The 18,548-nt window shown below is 47.2% G+C and overlaps 1 protein-coding gene across 4 annotated transcripts in view; it reads left to right on the top strand.

Moving 5' to 3' along the window:
• Nucleotides 1–18,548, top strand: part of MCC (mutated in colorectal cancers) — a 398,889-nt gene that overhangs the window by 361,011 nt on the left and 19,330 nt on the right. For all 4 annotated transcript variants that reach the window (XM_011365176.2, XM_011365177.2, XM_011365179.2 and 1 more), the window contains 3 exons: nucleotides 8,764–8,998; nucleotides 13,863–14,069; nucleotides 17,803–17,903. In XM_011365176.2, the coding sequence (XP_011363478.1) occupies nucleotides 8,764–8,998; nucleotides 13,863–14,069; nucleotides 17,803–17,903 (543 nt within the window). The remainder of the gene's footprint in view (nucleotides 1–8,763; nucleotides 8,999–13,862; nucleotides 14,070–17,802; nucleotides 17,904–18,548) is intronic.

Here is an 18,548-nt window from a genome sequence, read left to right as displayed (position 1 = left end):
TTCACTCAGATTTCAGTTCTCCTGAAAATTCACTTTCACGCTCCCACCCAAATCAGGGCAGCCCAGAGTGGATACGGAAGAACCACACACAGGGCTTTCATGTGCCCCAGCATTCTTAGGGCAGGACACAACTCAGAGTGCTTTACCCTAACACAGGCTCAGAAGGAAGTCTCAAACCACCAACCCCTTTCATAACCACAATAATTAATTTTGTTTGTCATTCCAGTTCAGACATTCTCCTATGTCAACTTTATGGAAGAAAGAAAGAAAAGGAGCTTTCTGTGTCAGAGCTTCATATGGCTCTATAAATCCCCTTCCTAACCACCTGGCATAGAGCATTTTTTTTTTTTAATTATTTAATTTTCAATTACAGTTGACATTCAATATTATTTTTTATTAGTTGCAGGTGTACAGCATAGTGGTTAGACATTTATATACCTTATGAAGTGATCCTTCTTGATTAGTCTAGTACCCACTTGGCACCATACATACTTATTACAGTATTATTGACTATGTTCCCTATGCTATACTTTACATCCCCATGACTATTTTATAACTATCAATTTGTACTTCTTAAACCCTTCACTTTTTTCATCCAGCCCCCAATCCCACTCCCATCAGGCATCTATCCATTTGTTCTCTGTGTATGAGAATTCTAATCAGAGTGTCAGTTGTTCCTCAGGGACTCAAGAAAGAAATGCTGAGTCTCAGGCCCCCAGAGGCCTTCCTGGAAGCACACAGACAGCTCCCGAAGACAGGCAGATCGTGGTTTTAAAAGGAGCAGCGGAAGAGTAGTTACCAACAAGGAGAAAAAAAATGGTAGCTAGCCTATCAGTTGACTGTTGGCCAGGAGCCCAGGAATGCTGCTGTTTCACTTTTGAAAAACACAGCCATGGCCTCATCAGAAAGTGTAATCGTCTTAATGGAAAGAGTAACTAGGTAATGTTGATGGCCTAGATAGCTTTATCAACATTATCACAACAGAGAGGCAAATGGACTAAATTGTTGGGGAGCGGGAGTGGGAATTCTTAATTAAGCCCACTCTTTTTGTCAAGCGTCACAATTTCATTTCACTCGGTGGAAGCACAGCCATCAGTCTAAATCTACAAAAGGACATGTGGCCAAGACAGACTAAATCTCAGCAAGTTTGCCCTCACAGAGGTTGGAATTGAGTTCTTTTTGTCCTACCATCAGGCGGGGACCACCGTGAGCCATGTGAGAATGCAGACTGGAGCCTTGTGGTGAGCCCTGGGCACCTCCAAGGAGCCAGGACACCACCTGGCTGACCACTCACACGGGGGCATAATCCCCAAATTGGATTGGAGGGCGGTGGAGCTCAAGATACCCTCTAAACTAGTCTTAAGATGAAGTTTTATTGGGGTAGAAAAGAAGGTCGAGGACAGTGGAATCATGTCCACTGAAACAATGAATGGGATTAAAACAGCCACCCAATTAAGAAAGGCCTGTCCCCCCACCATCAGCAAGCTTCAGAGAATGAGCGTCGGACCAGATCTGCTGTCGTAATAGTCATCTTTACTTCCCTCCGAAAAGGAGAGGCGTGTTCCCCATCCTGGTCTCAAGAGAGCCCATCTGAAGTCTCGGGATTAATGCCTGGAAGGGTCAGTAAACTCTAAAGTCCGGCTCAGATATGTTCCCCAACATGGCAGCGTGGTGCTAAGGCCTCCTGCTCAAACGTCCCTGTCGCTTATCTTTTAGGTTCTACGAAAACTAGGTAGAGACCTGAAATGCTTTTTGTGCATTTTTTTTTCTTTAAGACCTAACTTCCTAATTTCAAAAGAATTGTATGCTTGTTGTAAAAATAAATGAAAAATTAAAACCAAGTATTACATAAAGTTCTCCATGCTAGGACTCTCCCTGGAAAGGACACTGCAGACAGTTTGGGATATATTTCCACAGATTTAACTCTGTTTTTTATCAGTTAAAACCCTTGGTTGCAAATGACAGAAAGGACTCAAATAGCTTAAACAAAAAGGGGTCTTGATGGAAGGATTTTGGGTCTGCCACACAGGAACTGCATACGCAGGCTGCGGGCAGAAGGTTACAGTGAGCCCGAGCAGCAGTAGAACCAGGCACCTGAGCACAGCCAGGCCAGACTTAAATCCAGCCCGTACGGCCCCTGCAGTTGGCTTTCACGTCCTCCCTGTTGCAGGCAGGATCCCCAGACAACAAAACCAACACACAACCTGCATTTGTACAAGAGATTGCCTGGTTCACTGATGTCAAGCAAGAAAAACCCGAGAAGGGATGTCTTGACCAGCTGGGCTCAAGTGCCTACCCCTGTCTTTTGTGGCCACGGCAGTTCTCACAGGAGCCACATGGAGGAAAAAAAGGATAAGTCGCAGAAGAAGAGAGAAGATATGTACTCAGCAGACCAAAACATGACTTTAAAAACATGACTGCATCTAATTTTTAACCTAACAAAGATCCTATCATATGGACTCCCTTGAAACTTGCTTTTTCCCTCTGTACATTATATCTCTCCACGAGTCCTTCTTTTCAGTAGTTGCACAGCTTTCCATTGGATGGCAGTCCATCAGGTAGTTGAACAATTTCCTCTTGGTGGACATTTGTATCTAGTCTTTCATTTTTAGGACACTGCTACAGCCAAGTGTCCTAAAAATGTCCTAAGACAATGTCCAAGTGTCCTAAGAAAGCCAAGCATTCTTGTCCTTCTACCTGCCCCTCTTGTGCAGTTTCTGTAGGACCAATTCAAAGAAGCAGAATTTTCTGGCCCAAAAATGATGAAAGTTTCAAACGTGAAATAGCCTTCTATGCGTGATCCAGCTGTTTTCCTACAGCCAGTGCGTGAGTGGGCCTCTTTCTCCACACCCTTTCTGAAACTGGGTACTATAAATTTTTTCAATTTGGATAACTGTAGGCCTAAAAAAAAGAACTTAATATTTTAATATGTATCTTATTAGTGATATTGAAAATCATTTATAATCTTAATTTTTCTAATGCCAGAGAAAGCGTATCAGTATAGCTGTCAAGCCTAATGGTGTCTATCTTGGTGTGTTATCAGTGACCAAATCAGGGAGAGGGTATTTTTTTTTTTTTAAAGATGCCTGGTTCCCAACACCATTATAATGGCATCTTTAAAAATGGCTGCAGCTGTAGTCTCTGTCTCCTAAATATCCGTTTCTCATTTTGACTTCCACTGTCAGCTGAGTCCTTAGGAGCTTTCTGGCACCAGACAGTTTTTGAGGACTTTCATTATCTGGCAGCAGATTTCCCCATATCTGTATTTTGTTACATAATTCTCTTTCATTTAATCTCTACTTCTCCTAGAGAATTCTGATGATCATTCCAGGGCTTACAGATCTCAGAAGTTTAGATTGTGTTTAGTGTTTTTGGTCCTTTGTGACAAGAATTGTCAAAAAAAAAAGAAAAAGAGAGAAGATGGGAGGATACTCCCAGTATAGCACTAAAAGACACAGGCAGTTGACAAGGTCTAACCTTCTGCTTGGAGGGCTAGAGCCACTTAGGAGTGGCTAATGTGGCCAACTATCACCTGGGCTGACCTCTCCAAACAAATTCTAAGTCCCCAGCATAATAGAAGGCCGGTCCCAAGGCACTTTCCTTCTGAAAAAGAGCTGCTCCTTGGTGCAATGAGATCTCAACTGGGGCCAGGTAAAAGAATAAAAACTTTAGGAAAAAATCTGTCTGGTTTTCAAGGCACTAAAAAAAAAAAAAAAAAAAAAGTGCCCTTCCAGCTTTCTGCCAAGACAAGACAAGGAAGCTAAAGAAACAAATTCTTCTTCTGAAAAGCAGGATGGAGAGTTGTCTTGGATGAGGATGAGACATAGTGGAGGGGAACAGAGAAAAGATATTTGAAAAAAATTTGTGTCCACATTCCATTATGTCCAGGGCAGGCGGAAAGGTGGGATGTCCAAGGCCTGGCTCTTGTGGGCTTCCCCCGACTTCAGGCCACCTGGGTGCAATCTAACAAAAGATTCACTGGCAACTAACAGACGCAGAGCAAAACCAGCATGAGGGGACCTCAGGCAGAGTGTCACAGTAAGGGCAAACCCACGCGATCTGACTGAACTCCTCGCAAAACCAGAGCAAAACGCAAAACTGCAGCTCCATCATCCTGGGGTGGGCTGTGGGGTTTTCCATCTGCAGCCCTTTCTACAGTGCTTCTCAGAAAACGTGTACGGCCTCCCACCCTGGAGAGGAGGAGTAACCCAGACCACATGGAAAGTGATTTATTCCCTCTTGACAACTGAGATCATCCAGCATTCCAAGCTGGGAGAGTTAATGGATGACTTAACCCTTGCCCAGCACTGGCAGCAGGCCCTCGGGAGACCAGCAGTGCCTTTGTCTGCAGGAGGCCAGAGAAAAGACCGGTGGCTTCTCCTCCTTTTACCACTGTCATAATCGTATTCTGCAGTGCAACATTAAAAGCGCAGAGCAGAATTGTAATTAACCTCGCCTGATCTGTTCCCCACTTGTGTCCTGGAAGAAAGAGAGAGAAGCCAGAGGGGCTGTGGGGCTGTGGTGCTTATCTTGAAATTAAACTTTCCCCTGATAAAAGCATTTTAAAGCTCTGAGCTTCGGACAAGGGTGGGATCTGTTCAAGGAGAGGTTTTGTTCTTTTTTCTTCCTTTCTGAAAACTATACCCTTAGCAGAGATAGTGAAACAAAAGTCTTCCCCACCTGCCTGCCTCTGGGCCCATTGTCTCCTTTCCACAGCCTGGTGATGTGGGAACTATTAGTATCTGCAGTTCACCACAGCCCAGAAAGCTTGGGTAGTTTACTGTGGGACGTAAAGCTGGGTAGTGGAGAGCAAATAACTTTAATTGGGTCTGCCGATGTCAGAGACCTGTTCGTAATCACTGGCACCCACCGGTTCAGCCCAAGAGCATAGCATAGTGGCCTCTTCTTGAGAATTTGAAGGTTATGAAGTCCCATCACCTCACAGGCTGCAGTGCAAATGCCTACTTATTCTATGGGGTAGACCAGTTGTCCTCAAACCATAGTAACTGGGAGGGTGTGTTAAAACACAGTTAGTTGGGCCCCACTCCAGAGTTCCCAATTCCTATAGTGCTTAGGGGTAGGGCCTGGGAATGTGCATTCATAGCACATTCCCAGGTGGCCACTATGGCCAGCCCAGTGACTACTCTTTAACAGCCACAGGGGTAGACCAACCCTGCTAAATGGAAAATCTGCCAAAACAGCGTCACCTCAGTGCCTGCGTAATAGAGAACGCCACCTTCTAAGCGCTCTCTGAAGTTTGAAATTCTTTTTTAAAGCGAAAGTAAATAAAATGTGCCTCAAGTATAATTGTCATCTTTTTTTAAAAATAGTCTAAAAAAAAATGTGACAAAAGGTCATCTAGGTGGTAGATGCATGGCTGTTGGTTATTCTCTGCTTTTTTCAGTATTTTTAAATTTTTCAAAATGATTTTTAATGAAAGGAAGGACTAGGCTTGTAGAGGGGACCTCTGATCCTGAGTCCCAGCCTCACAGGAAAGGGTTTCATACCCGGAGCCACCTCCCGATGCCCTGGGAGGGAGGTGTTGATGTTCCCCAGCACCACACTGTCCTCACAGCCCGCACCTGTGAGCACATCTCACGCTCAGCCCTGTGGAACACCTTGCGAATGGTGCCACCACTTCAGTTTGCTTTCGTTTTGTTGTCCATTTGTCTGTGGAACATGAGATGTCTGTCCTTCCATGTCAATGTTGACAATTCTTGAAAGTGAGCTCTGAGTCCTACTTGAATGGTTTTGCCTACCACCCCCTATTTGCAGGCAGATCTTTATGTCTTTACTGAAGAAAGCTGAGATGCCGAGAGGGGGACCCATGTTTTCTCCCTTGGCTAAGACCCTCTTCTCGGGCCATTGTCATCCTCAGACACCCTGGCAGGCTCCCTGATGCCCTCTGCTGGGATAATCTTTGCTCTTCCACGCTTTTCTTGAGCACTTCGTTTGTCTGTTGCACCTGAAGTGTTCCAACTGGAAGGTGTTGCTCCTCCCTTCTTATCCTTTTTTTAAAATACAGCTTGAGAAGACATGACAACGCTGATTAATAATTTAATCCTCCTTCCTACCTTTGCAGCTTCTACCGTCTCTCCCCAAGATTGTTGCAATAGCTCCCCGTCTCCTTACCCACTGTATCTCTCCTCACCACAGTGGCCAGAGGGATCCTGTTCAAATGTAAGGCAGATCATGTCACTCCTCTATTACAAACACTCCAGTGGCTTCTATTCTAATGCTAGAGAAAAAGTCACAACCCTTATAAAACACTGCATGACCTGGAACCCTGCTCCTCCCACACACACCCTCCTCTCTGACTGTTTCTCCTCCTCCCTCTCCCTTAGCTGACTCTGATTCAGCCAGAATCTCATTCTTGCTGGCCAAGTTTGCTACCTCGGGGCCTTTGCATTTGCCAAGCCCTCTGCCTGGGTCACTCTTTCTCCAAATATCAGCATGGCTCCCTTTCTTGCCTCCTTCAGTTCTACTCAAATGTAACTTCATCTTGCGGGCCTTTCCTACAACCCTATTCTGAAGAATAATTTATCTTATTATTCTCACCACAAGTTTACAAAGCATGTACTGTCGTTGCCTTCATTTTACAAAAAGGCACAGAGAGGTTGAGTCACGTGCCCTCTACATTTGCAAAGCGTGGAAGGCGCCGGGATCACAGGTAAAGGTGGTGCTTCTGTTTCAGGTTCTCCAGAGAAATGGAACGAATAGAGGTGTGTGTGTGTGCACGTGCGTGTGTGTACACGCATGTGTATGTAGAGATTGATTGATTGATTTTAAGGAATTGGCTCATGTGATTATGGGAGCTGGAAAGTCCTAAATCTATACGGCGAGCAGATTGGAGACCAAAGGAAGAGTTGATATCGCATTCTTGAGTCTGGAGACTGTCTGGGGCAGAATTTCTTTTTTCTTTGGAGATCCATCTTAAGGCCTTCAACTAGTTGGATGTGTCCTGCCCACACTATGGAGGTTAATCTGCTTTACTCAAAGTCTGCTGATTTATAATGGTAATCACATCTAGAAACTACCTTCACAGCAACACCTAAAACAGGTGTTTGGCCAAGCAACTGGGTGCCATAGCCTAGCCCAGTCGATACATGAAATTAAGTGTCACAAATTCTGAAGAGGTGTTGTGTGTTGGCCAACTGATCTTGCTTCCTTCGATGGGTGATTGCGCTTCAGGTGTTCTAGAGCTTCCTGTCCTAGTCGGAGTTCTCTGACTTGAAGACCACCCCAGTCACTAAGATGTTTCTCATGTACACAGCTCGGTAATGTGTCACACATAAGAGTAGAATGGCCCTTGGTTAGTTGGGGGCCTCATCACCCCTATTCCAGTGTGAGGTGAGGAGGGTAGGCCTGACTCAGGGCAGCCGACAGCCTGTGGATGTCACTCGCGGCTCCTGGCAGAGCTCCTCGAGACGGAGATCTTGGAACGGCAGAGCTGTGGAGTGAGAAGGCTGTGTGTGGCCCAGGGCCAGTTGCACCAGTTTTCAGCCTCTTAACCAGGCAAGTCACTTAACATCTCTGAGCCTCAGTTTCCAAATCTGTAACCACAGAGATGATAATGCCAGTCTGACCTGTTTTGTTGAGAGTTCAATGGGCCTCTGCTTGTTTTTCTGCTGTCTTTCCAAAGCCAGTTCCATGAGGGCTTGTCAAGCGTAGGCGAGTCCCGTGGGTCCAGAGAAGCTGCTATAGGTCCAGGCTGGCCTCAGATGCCCAAGGACTGACCAGGTGGACCGGACCTCACTCTGAGCTAGTAGGGGCAGGCTGCCCACTGCTGGAAAAAGCCAAAACCCTCTTAAGAGCCATAGCTCAGTTTTCCTGTGGCACACCCTTTCATGATCTGGGTCCCATAGAAGCCTTCATGACCAACATGTGCCCAGAGCTCAGCCCTAGGTACTTCTCAGGTCTGGCAGTCCTTGCCCAGTCACTGTTTAGCATGGGTGACCAAGGGCCCCGTGGTCTGGCCTGAATCCTTGTGGTGGACATGAGTCATGATTTGGGAGGAATGGCCAGTGATGCCTGGGGACACCCTGCTTTCTCAGATGTGATTACACACACCTATGATTTTTTCAGGGTGCAAAGCATCCTCCTTTACTTTCACTCCTTCCAGCTCTCACTCTGAGGGGACTGCTGTCAGCAGTCCAGGACACGTGTGCACGTGTGAGTAAGTGTACACACACACACACACACACACACACACACACACACACACACACACACAATCCATAGATCATGCCATAGGTCTTTTGTTTTCCAGCTTGCTTTGTTCCCTTAACATATCCCTTTTTTTCAGTTTTGTCCACATATACACCTGTTTTTATTACACATGAATTATTTTTCATCTCATTTCCTCACTTAAAATATCTCCACCATTGTCATAATTACTACTGTAACGTCTACATAATTGTCCTTCTTTTGCTGTGCACTATACTTTACTAAACCCTATTTTCCTTGAAACGTCTTTGTATGTGTGTTTATCTCATTGCTTCTGTGGAATTATTTTCTTAAAATTCTTTCCTAGGGTCCACACCATTGTGTTAAAGGGTATAAACATTTCTGTTATTCTTCATATTTATTTCCTAAAAGCAGGTGGTATCAATTCACTGTGCCATGAAGAATGCTTTTTACTTTTTTTTTTTTTTGGACTGCCATCTAACTACAGCTGGAGAGACAAAAGACTAGAAAAGGAGTAAGGAAAAAGGACCTGTTAGCAATGACTTGGAAACATGATGGATTTCTTTATCTTCTCAGCACAACCAGCTCCACGGCCAGTAGCTGTGATACCGAGTTCACTAAAGAAGATGAGCAAAGGCTGAAGGATTATATCCAGCAGCTCAAGAACGACAGGGCCGCAGTCAAGCTGACCATGCTGGAGCTGGAGAGCATCCACATCGACCCTCTTAGCTACGACGTCAAGCCTCGGGGAGACAGCCAGCGGCTGGATCTCGAAAACGCCGTGCTGATGCAGGAGCTGATGGCCATGAAGGTATCTATAGGTGGGGGTTCTGCTCTCAAACCCAGTTCCTAGTCACTCCACCATCATCACAAGGGAATACAAAAAGGTCCCTGCAAGCGGGTTAGCTGATGAGAAATCACCCCCACCCGTGCTCAGTCGCCTCTCCCCAGAGGAGAGCCAGAGCCTCATTAGTAGACAAGGACAGTTCCACTTGGGCTGGATGTGTTTCTGGAGGGGTGAGTTGAATGCCCAGGATGCTCAGCTTTGAGAAACCTCATTCTCCAAGAGAAGCAGCTCAGACCTCTGCAGCTGGAGCAGCAGCCTCTGTCCATCAAAAAGGACCCATCTCCAGAAGCCTACACGTGCTTCTCAGGTTGATTCTGCTGATGTTGAGTTGAAATGGGGAAGAGCAGGGCAAGGCCACTGATTTCCTGACACCCTTGGCCCTTTGGTGCCTTGTGGAGCCTGCTCAGCTCATCACTGACTCCAGTGAGGTTTGCTGGTGCTGTTCAGGTCACGTTTCCTGATAAGATCTTGGGCTGATCTGCTGGCCAGCTGAGTTATCTGCTGGCACCTCTAGAGCAGGGGGAGCTTCTTGGAAAGCTGATGCTTCCCATCAGGAAGTGGTCCAACTGCCACCCTTCTGCAGGATACACTTTGCTCATTTCTGGCCAGGGGCCAAGCACTAGGCTTTCTCAGAAAACAGCTGTGGTATGATAAAGAATACGTCTAGTATTTGTCCCCAGTTCCAGGCACAGAGCTTCAAAAGCCTTGGAATTTCCTGAGTGACAGCAGTGTCTTTGTTATGCTCTCAGGGTGACTCATGGTAGGCTCCCAGAGAGCTTCAGGTTGGGGGCTGGTCACCAAAGGGACCAAGCATATGACTAGAGGATTGACACATTCAGCCCCTTGACCTCCAGGGAGGGGAAGATGGCTGGAGATTGAGTTCCATTGTACAGCCAATGATTTAATTAATCATGTCTATGTCATGATACCCCAATAAAAAATCTGTATGCTAAGGCTGAGAGAAGCTTCCTGGTGGATGAGCATGTAGATGTGCCAGTAGACAGATGCACCCTGATCCGATGTAGAGAGGGCACAGAGGCCTGCATGCAGGACTTCCAGGTACATTGTGTACAGTGCGTTCCTGAGTCCTACAAGTTCTTCTGGAGAGTTATTGATCCTGAAGGGGTTGTGGGAACCCTGAATTCATAGGCAGTTGGTGAGAGGTGCAGATGGCCTGGGATTTGTGGCTGGCATCTGAAATGAGGGTGGTGTGTGGAGGCCTGTGCCCGTAACGCGTGCGTGCGTGTGTGTTTGAGGCAGGGGGTCTTGCAAGATTTCAGGAAGTTTGTGTCAGAGTTGTATTGTGTATACGCAGTTTAGGGTGGAAACAGAATAACTGCCCTCCAGGAGCACGGTCCTATGTCGCTGCAACCTGCCGTCGGTAGGAGCACGGCAGAGGTAGGCACTTGCAAGGGTTACTCTCTCAGGTCCTGAGCTCACGCAGGGCCCACTGATGTGGGGAGTCGGGGCCAGGAGCCCTGTTCCCAAGCCTGCTCTCTAAGCTCTGCCCTCCTGTGCACAAAGGCCTGACCTGCACAGCCTTGGCCTCTGCGCTGTCCCTGGCTCCCAGGTGCTGAGACCTGAGGAAGGGGCTCTCAGGCTGAAGCTGGGTCACTGTCAGTTTAGGAACCAGATGCAAGTCCGTTGGGCCAGGGTGGGTCACAGTGGTGCTGAGTTAATGGTTCATAAGTGGTCCCTCCTGCTGGGAGCAGCACTGTCCTCAGAAGAAAGACCAGGCCCACCTCCGGTTACACCACCTTCACAGAGGATGGGGAGCCATTGCAGGGGTCATCCCCGACACACTCTAGGCGACTTGCTCAGCACGTCCCCAACCTTGGTGGCTGCATGAGGTCAAGTCTCACTTAAGCCTGGGAAGACTGGGCAGCAGCAACAGGTGCAGAAACAACCCTGCCTTGGTTTCCAAGCCGGCTTATCTCAGTCCCAGCCATGCAGCTCAGACCTGACTCGTGCTTCCTCTGAGGACCCTCAAGCGGCGTTGGCCAATCTCGCACTCCATTGCCCATGAGCTGGACATCGTGTCCATAATCTTAGTGCTTCCCCGCCAGTCAGGAGCCCTCACTATGGGCCCTGGTACCCTGTGGCATGAGCTGTGAGGCTGCCCTTCCATCGCTTATTCCAAACATCATGTTTCCTTTGGCCAAAAACTAAGGATTTTTATATTCCTTTTTATATTCAGGCCAATATGTCATATGATAAATTCAGTGTTATTCTGGCCAGGAGAGACATTTTTGGTGAAATAAAGTGCTAATATTCCCTTTGCTATTTGAAAATAAAATATGTACGCATCATAGAAATTTTCTAAGAGTAGAAATTATTAAAAGCTGGGATAGAAATAAACCCATAATATCGTGATCCAGGGGCAGCCATTGCTTGCGTTCTGGCTTGGTTCTCGCTTTTCCTTCCTTTGAATGTTTTGAAGGATAAACATCAGTCGTCTCCCTTCCCATGTGTCCCTAGCAGTGTGTTCAAGGATGTGTGCTCACCCCTACCAAATCCTTTAGCAGAAGATTATATTGGATTTCACCATTTTGTTCTAGAATACAACTGCTGAGAAACTCAAGTTTCCTGTTCATTTTTTTCACTCCTCGTACATGATCTTTAGCAAACACCTTTTCATCTCTAGATGGTTGACTTGGTTCCTTTTCATGTCCACTCTTCTTTTTTAAATACCCTTTCCTTTCGTTATGACTCCTCTTCTTTGACCTCTTTAGCTTTTTTAAATATTTATTTTCTAGTTTTTCACTTGTTATTTCTGGTTCTTGAGGTAAATGTTGATTCTACCTCAACATGATTTATTTCTGTCTTCTCTTTGCGTGTGTGTTGGGAGATCGTTTGGACCAGCTCATCTTCAGTGCAGCTTGTATCTGCTGTGGGAGCCTGTGGGTCCAGGGTTGTAGATGTTCCTGCATGTGGCTCTATGCTCAGATCTGTTGGGACCTGTGAGTTTCAGAGTTTAGAATTAGTTCTTGTTATGTTCTTGACTTAGGATTCCTGTTCCACATCTACACATGACACAAGTTTGTGTTTCTAATTCCTCAAAAGGCTTTTTTCTTTCATTTCTCACCTAGAGTCTGAGTGATGACAAGTTTCCTTGCCATGTTTCCACAAAGGAAGTCTCCCAGTCTCTTTCTCTGAGAGTCTTGGCTGCCATCAGGGTCTCCATACCAGTCTGAGCCTCTGTGGGCCAGCGCTGTAGCCACCTCACCTTTCTGTCGGGAGGTGTTCCCTCTCCATTTCTGGCACCCGTGGACTCGTCGTTCCTTCATTTAAGCTTACATTTATGTGTTCGTTCTGGGTGTGACCGTCTACAAGCTTACTATGTAATGTTTTCAGAACCTTCAGAATCCTGCTTCTAATGGCAAAAGATGAGAAGCCTTCAGTGTGTGGAAGTACCTTTCATTCTAGTTTTATACCTCATCTTTAGAAATGGTTTGGCGTCTTGTTTTGAGTAGTCACTGAGCACATTGCCTTGTTCGTGTCTAACGCCCCGCAGCCCTGAGCATGACAAGCTACAGTGAGTCCCCTCTAAGTTTATCTCCACCCTAGAGGGTGAGAATATCTACCCCTGGGCTGGTTTATCCAGGAGCGCACTCCAGGTGTATGGCTTATTACTTTGGAGGTGACTAGAATCAGTGACCGTGGTTAATCTCTCTCAAGGCAGTGACTCAGTGTTGTGAAGAATCCTCTTAGTAAGGTCATACAGATAGCTGACAGACAGACCTGGTGATCAGTTGACAGTAGACTCAACCTCTAGCAGAAGTGAGGAGTGGAGAGATGCATGGGTTCACCTCGTAAGGGTAGACTTAGTGGCCAAGAGTCTACGCTCTCTGAGCCAGATGGCCTGGGGTCAAACTCTGGCTCCACAATTTACCCAGTAGTTGTGAGCAGGTGGACTTCTCTCTGCATGCCTCAGTTTACTATCTATAAATGGAGATACTCATAATACCTTCCTCAGGCTGGGAGGATGACATGGGTCACTTTGTGTAAACATTGAAAACAGTGTTACCTGCTCACTAAATGCTGGCGGTTATCATTGTTATCTGGCTCCTGCTCCCTGCATGGCATTGTCCCATTTTAGCGTCACTGATTCTCCACAGAAAACTGTGATTTGAGTTCTCTAAAATATTTGAGAAGTTACCTGATGAGAAATCACTCACGAAGGACTCTTTCTATTGATTTTATTCAGATCCTCTGAAGTAGATAAGAGCTGGGGGTGATACCACTGTGCCCCCCGCCTGCCTGGCCCAGCTGCAGGGCCCCAAGGGTGCCAACAAGGATGGTTAGATGTGTGGATTGGTGCCATGGAAAATGGAAAAGGAAATGGGCGTTGGCAGAGGCCTAGTGAAACCAAGCCTGTGTGGTGGCCCTCCTCTTTGACCTCTGACTGATGAAGCTTAGCTTCTGCATCCTGGAAAACTGGTTTCCAATAGGGCAGGTGTGCCCATTGGTGTGTGTGTGTGTAGGGGGCAATGTTTCAGTTGTTAGAAAGGTTCTCCTTATAGTGAACCAAAAATATGCTTCCCTATATCTTCTACCCACTTATCTGCATTCTGGTCCATAGCGTGATACAGCACACGGCTTTGTCTACACATCAGTCCTTCGGATGTGTGGAGACAGCTGTCGTGCCTCCGCCTAGTCCCCTCATCCCAGGCTGCAAGGGGATAACTCTACTGCAGATCCATGGTTATAGGCACAGACTGCCCACCTCCCCCGCGCCCTACACACACACACACACACACTTGCCCGCCTTCCCACGCCCAGCCCTGCTCGCATATCCTGGGTACCTCATGTGCTCTGTGCTCCATAGGAGGAGATGGCCGAGCTAAAGGCCCAGCTCTACTTACTAGAAAAAGAGAAGAAGGCCCTGGAGCTGAAGCTGAGCACCCGGGAGGCCCAGGAGCAAGCTTACCTGGTGCACATCGAGCACCTGAAGTCCGAGGTGGAGGAGCACAAGGAGCAGCGCATGCGGTCCCTCAGCTCCACCAGCAGCGGCGGCAAAGACAAGTGCAGCAAGGTAGGGCCAAGGGGACACGGCGACGCCCGGGGCTCGGGCCAAAGGGACGCGGCGATCGATGCCCGGGGCTCGGGCCTCACTTCCTGCCCCGTTCCCACTGCCACGCATTGCCCTGCGCCTCAGTTCCCTTATTTGCATGGGAACTGCAAGCCATTCTAGATTATCTAAAAGGAGGTGACATTTGAGTGCAAAGAAATCAAATCCACGTTTTTTTAAAATCTCACTTTATTTACATAAAATCATTTTCACATATTATGGTCTTATCAGGGGAGTGATCTGTGCAATTGTCCAATAGTCCGATACTGTTTTACCTCCTTTGTCTGTCTCGTTTCACACAACAGCCATCATTTGTGGATCACTTCTATCTCCATCACACAGAACTCTGAGAGAGGCATCGTTATTTCCATTTACACGAGGAAAATGAGGCTCAAAAGAAGTGAGGGGTCTCTCAAAGGCAGATTAGGGATTTAACCCCAGTTTAGCTAATGGGCCACCCTCCTCTTGTCTGTGTTGCCTGCTCGACTTCATTTCTGCCACCAGCGAGGTGGGAAGCAGGAAGCGGCCTGAGGCAGAGGAGGAGGAAGTCAGGCCCTGCCTTACACACAGGCTGTCACGGAGAGTAGGCTGTCCGGTGGTGTAGTCTTGCAAACTCACTCTCATTAGCCCACTAGCTTTTTTTTTCCCCTAGAATCCAAGCTCTTTCCATCTTTCCAAATACTGCATTTCCTCTAAAAAGCTCTGGACCCTAAAGAATTACGTCCCTTGTCTCAGGGCACTGAAATGCTGCGCATGAGATTTTCTGTTCCTACTAAGTGCTTGCTCCTCCTGACCCAGGACTCCTGGGGATGAGCTGACAGGCTGGTCTAATGGGGGCTTCTCACAGCCCAAATGCAGGGTGTCTCCAGGAGAGTTGCGTAGACTCTCTGACAAAGAAACCACTTGTGGCAGTGAACTGCCACTCCCTAAATAGCTAGGAACTTTGAAGCATGCTTCTCAGAGGGCCACAGCTGCCCTTTACCTACCTCTCACCTGCCAAGGAGCTAAGGGTGTCCATGGCTGTGGCACCCAGCTGGGCCAGCACCCCCGAGACTCCAGCTGCTTCTCAGTCGTTTGTTCATTTAATAAATGTGATTCGGTCCTGGCGAGGTGCTGGGGGCAGTTCCAGGAGTTTACACTCCAGTAGGGGACACTGAAGGGCAAACAGAGGATCATAACACAATGACACAATGTTTTGAGTGCGAGGATTGATTCTCAGTGTGATGGGAAGCCACAGGCAGGACAGAGAACCCAGATTTGGAGATTCAGGACAGGTCTCCTGAACTGAGACCCAGTGGAGAGTGGGAGCTAGCCTGATGAGGAGGGCCAGCGGGGGAGAAGAAAGTCCACTGTAGGCCTTTAGGCCGATGGAGCACCCTGGGGGGTAAGGAATTAACGCATTGGCTGGAGAGGTCAGCCAGCTGTGGTCTCCTGAGGACAGGAAGGAATCGTTGAAAGGAGTGTCCCAGGGGATGTGATAGAATCTAGGCTCTGTAAAGGTTACTATGCCCCATGAAACCATCTGCCTGATGCTTGGGGTGTCAAGTGGGGGTGGGCAATGCTGTTTCATATGATAGTACCTGGGCTCAGGAAGATGGGGTTTTCTGTTCCATGCCCACACCTTAAAAAAATCTTCGTATAGCCTTTTGAGCTTGTTAGCAGTCACTTGGGGACAGAGCCTGAGAGACAGATCTCCAGTGTTTGCATGTGTGCTTTTGGGGTGTGGTGAAAATGGACTTGCCAGATTCTTGCCAGAAGGCCCATGAACTGAGCATTTTCCTCTAGTTCTTGTATTTGTTTTGCCTGGGGAAGCACTGTGTTTTGTGGAATGGCTTCAAAGTACAAATAGAAAAGGCCAGATAATTGTTTTTTCTTAACATTAGAGTAAGAAGCTTTATAAGAGTACCTTGTAGTGTTTGGGTAATGAAATTAGAGTAAGCTGATTATCTTTCAAATATTGGAACCACTTACTGTTTCAATAAAATCTCCCGAGCTATTCATTTAGTCTCATTTTTTGATAGATGAAGCAAACGGTCCAGAGCCAGGGTTGGCAAACTATAGAGTCACAGAGTCAATATTTTAGGGTTTTTAGGTCATACATACTTCACTGTAAGTAACTACTTAACTTGGCCATCGCAGAATAGTAGATTGAAAGGAGACAATACAAACACAAATGGGCATGGCTCTGTTCTAGTAACATTTTATTTATGGACATTGAAATTTGAATTTCATATAATTTCCACACATCACAAAACATTCTCTTGATTTTTTTTTCATGCTTTTGAAAATAGAAAAATAATTCTTAGCCTGTGGGCCTTATAAAAACAGGCAGGCCAGCTTTGAATCTAGAACATCCACTTTTGCTCCATAGGGTCGGTGTTCTGCTTATTTTAAAACTTCCCTCCAGCCAACAAGCTGGGTCCCAGATCTTATCCAAGTTCCGTTAGGTTTTTGCACTTCTTGTCTGTGTGCAACAGATATTACCAGACATGTTCAGTGAGGCAAAGCTCTCCCTGTATTTAAGGCGTCTTAGGAAATGTTCACATCATGTGGGAGTTGATATACAGAGAGGATGTTGGAATCACAGAGTCCACAGGCTCGTGGATGCGGGGCTGGGTCTGCAAGACACCCAGATGGAGAGGAGGAGGGGGAGCAGCGCAGGCGGAGGGAGCGGCAGAAGGAAGGGTGTCCAGATGAGTGATGCTGCAAGGGAACACCCTGGGCGTGGTGGCTTTTCTGTGTCAGTGGGCTGAGGGTGACACTGTGCCCTCTGGTCATCTGGACTTCTAGCACTGGATTCACACTTCTGTGTAGCTCTCATCCCATCACGATATAACTTTCTGTTTATGTTCCGTCTTCTGCAACAGATCACAAGCTTTCTATTCTCAAGCCTGGGGTGGGGAGTGATAGATCTTCAATAAATGTCTGTTGAGTAAATTATCTGATGCGCACCTTCCCCGGGCCACTTTACTATGCAGCGTGACTGCTGCCCGCCATCTAGAGCCCTCAGACAGGTATGATCCCTGCTTTATGAATAGTCATAACCTGCTTTGGGATTTGGCGTTCTGGTCCGTGTATGTCCTCATCTGTGGAATGAGAGAATTTGGTTTACATGTCAGTGTTCCTGTGTAATGCTGAGACATGGGTGTGGGTGCACTTCCGTTTTCCTCTGCCTCTCCTGGCTTTTCTAGGTGACTACACCCAACACCGTAAAGCTCCTAAATGTAGAGAAGATGGTTGGGGGCTGAGGGTCCTCAAGTGTTATTTCCCAGTTGTCTTGTGTGAACTACAAGAGGGTAACTCAGTGGTGAAGAGCAGTGACCCAGAGCTAGCCGACCTGGGTTCGAATCCTTGTTCTACACTGTCCTCCCTGGTGCCTTGGGGTGGTATGACTTCTCTGTGCCTTAGCTTTCTCCTTGGTAAAAGAGAATGATGACGGTTTCTGCCTCAGAGGGTCATCACGATGATTAAAGGAGAGGACGTGTGCGAACACTCATATTAGCCCCTGGCTCGCAGGGAGTGCTCAGAGCCTGCAGGAGTCATCCTCGCCCGCTGGCCACAGCCTGCAGAGGTCCCAGATTCCTGGGGCAGAGCTGCAGTCCTCACCTCGCCTGCTCTGCCACAGAGCAGACATGCGCTCATGAGGTGCTCCCAGGCTCGGCTCCACATCTAACAAGAATGTGTTTGCTGTCCTCAGGAGTGTGCCGACACTGCCTCCCCAGCTCTGTCACTGGCTGACCTACGGACCACGTGCAGCGACAGTGAGCTGGCTGCAGAGTTCGCCAACGCCATCCGTCGGTAAGCACCCCAATAAGCGGTTTATTCCAGGAGTGACTGCTTTGCTCTAAGTTTTCTTGGCCACTCAGGTCAGTGCTTCCTGGATGGCTCTAGGCCTGCGTGGGAAGAGGAGCGTTAGCTGTATCCATTGTGGTGTTCAACTTACATGTTGACTTTGATTCTGGTGATGAAATCTAGCATTTCTTTAGTGATACTGTATTCTCTTGCTCTCTCCGTGGATATTTATTATACTGATTCCAAAATGCTTTTTGTCTGCTGTATTAACACTGTTTCCTCACCTCTAAACTCTTTTTAGAATTGAGCTTTGTGACTCTTTCTTGGTGTTGGCTCGCAAGCTCAGCTGGGCTTTCTATTCCACCCAGTTGAAAACAGCTCTCTGGGCTACATATCTGACCCAAGCATCTACCTGGTGTCCTCCTGTCCTCCGGGCCAGCACCTCTGAGTCCCCTTCTCCCTTTTGTAGCACCGTCCTTCCGTATGCATTCCGAGTTGTGGTTTCCTTTTCCAGGAAGAATAGAAAACCTGCCTATCCATTTTTGCAATTGCTCATGATCTCTGGTATACAAAGAACACTCTCTGCTTTCTACATGCTTGAGGATTTTTTTAAAACACATTTCCCATCATTTCTGGAAATTTGGAGAAAGG

The sequence above is a fragment of the Pteropus vampyrus genome, unplaced genomic scaffold (genome assembly GCF_000151845.1).
Source record: "Pteropus vampyrus isolate Shadow unplaced genomic scaffold, Pvam_2.0 Scaffold106, whole genome shotgun sequence".
Lineage (NCBI taxonomy): Eukaryota > Metazoa > Chordata > Mammalia > Chiroptera > Pteropodidae > Pteropus > Pteropus vampyrus.
This window is presented reverse-complemented; position numbering and strand designations above follow the sequence as displayed.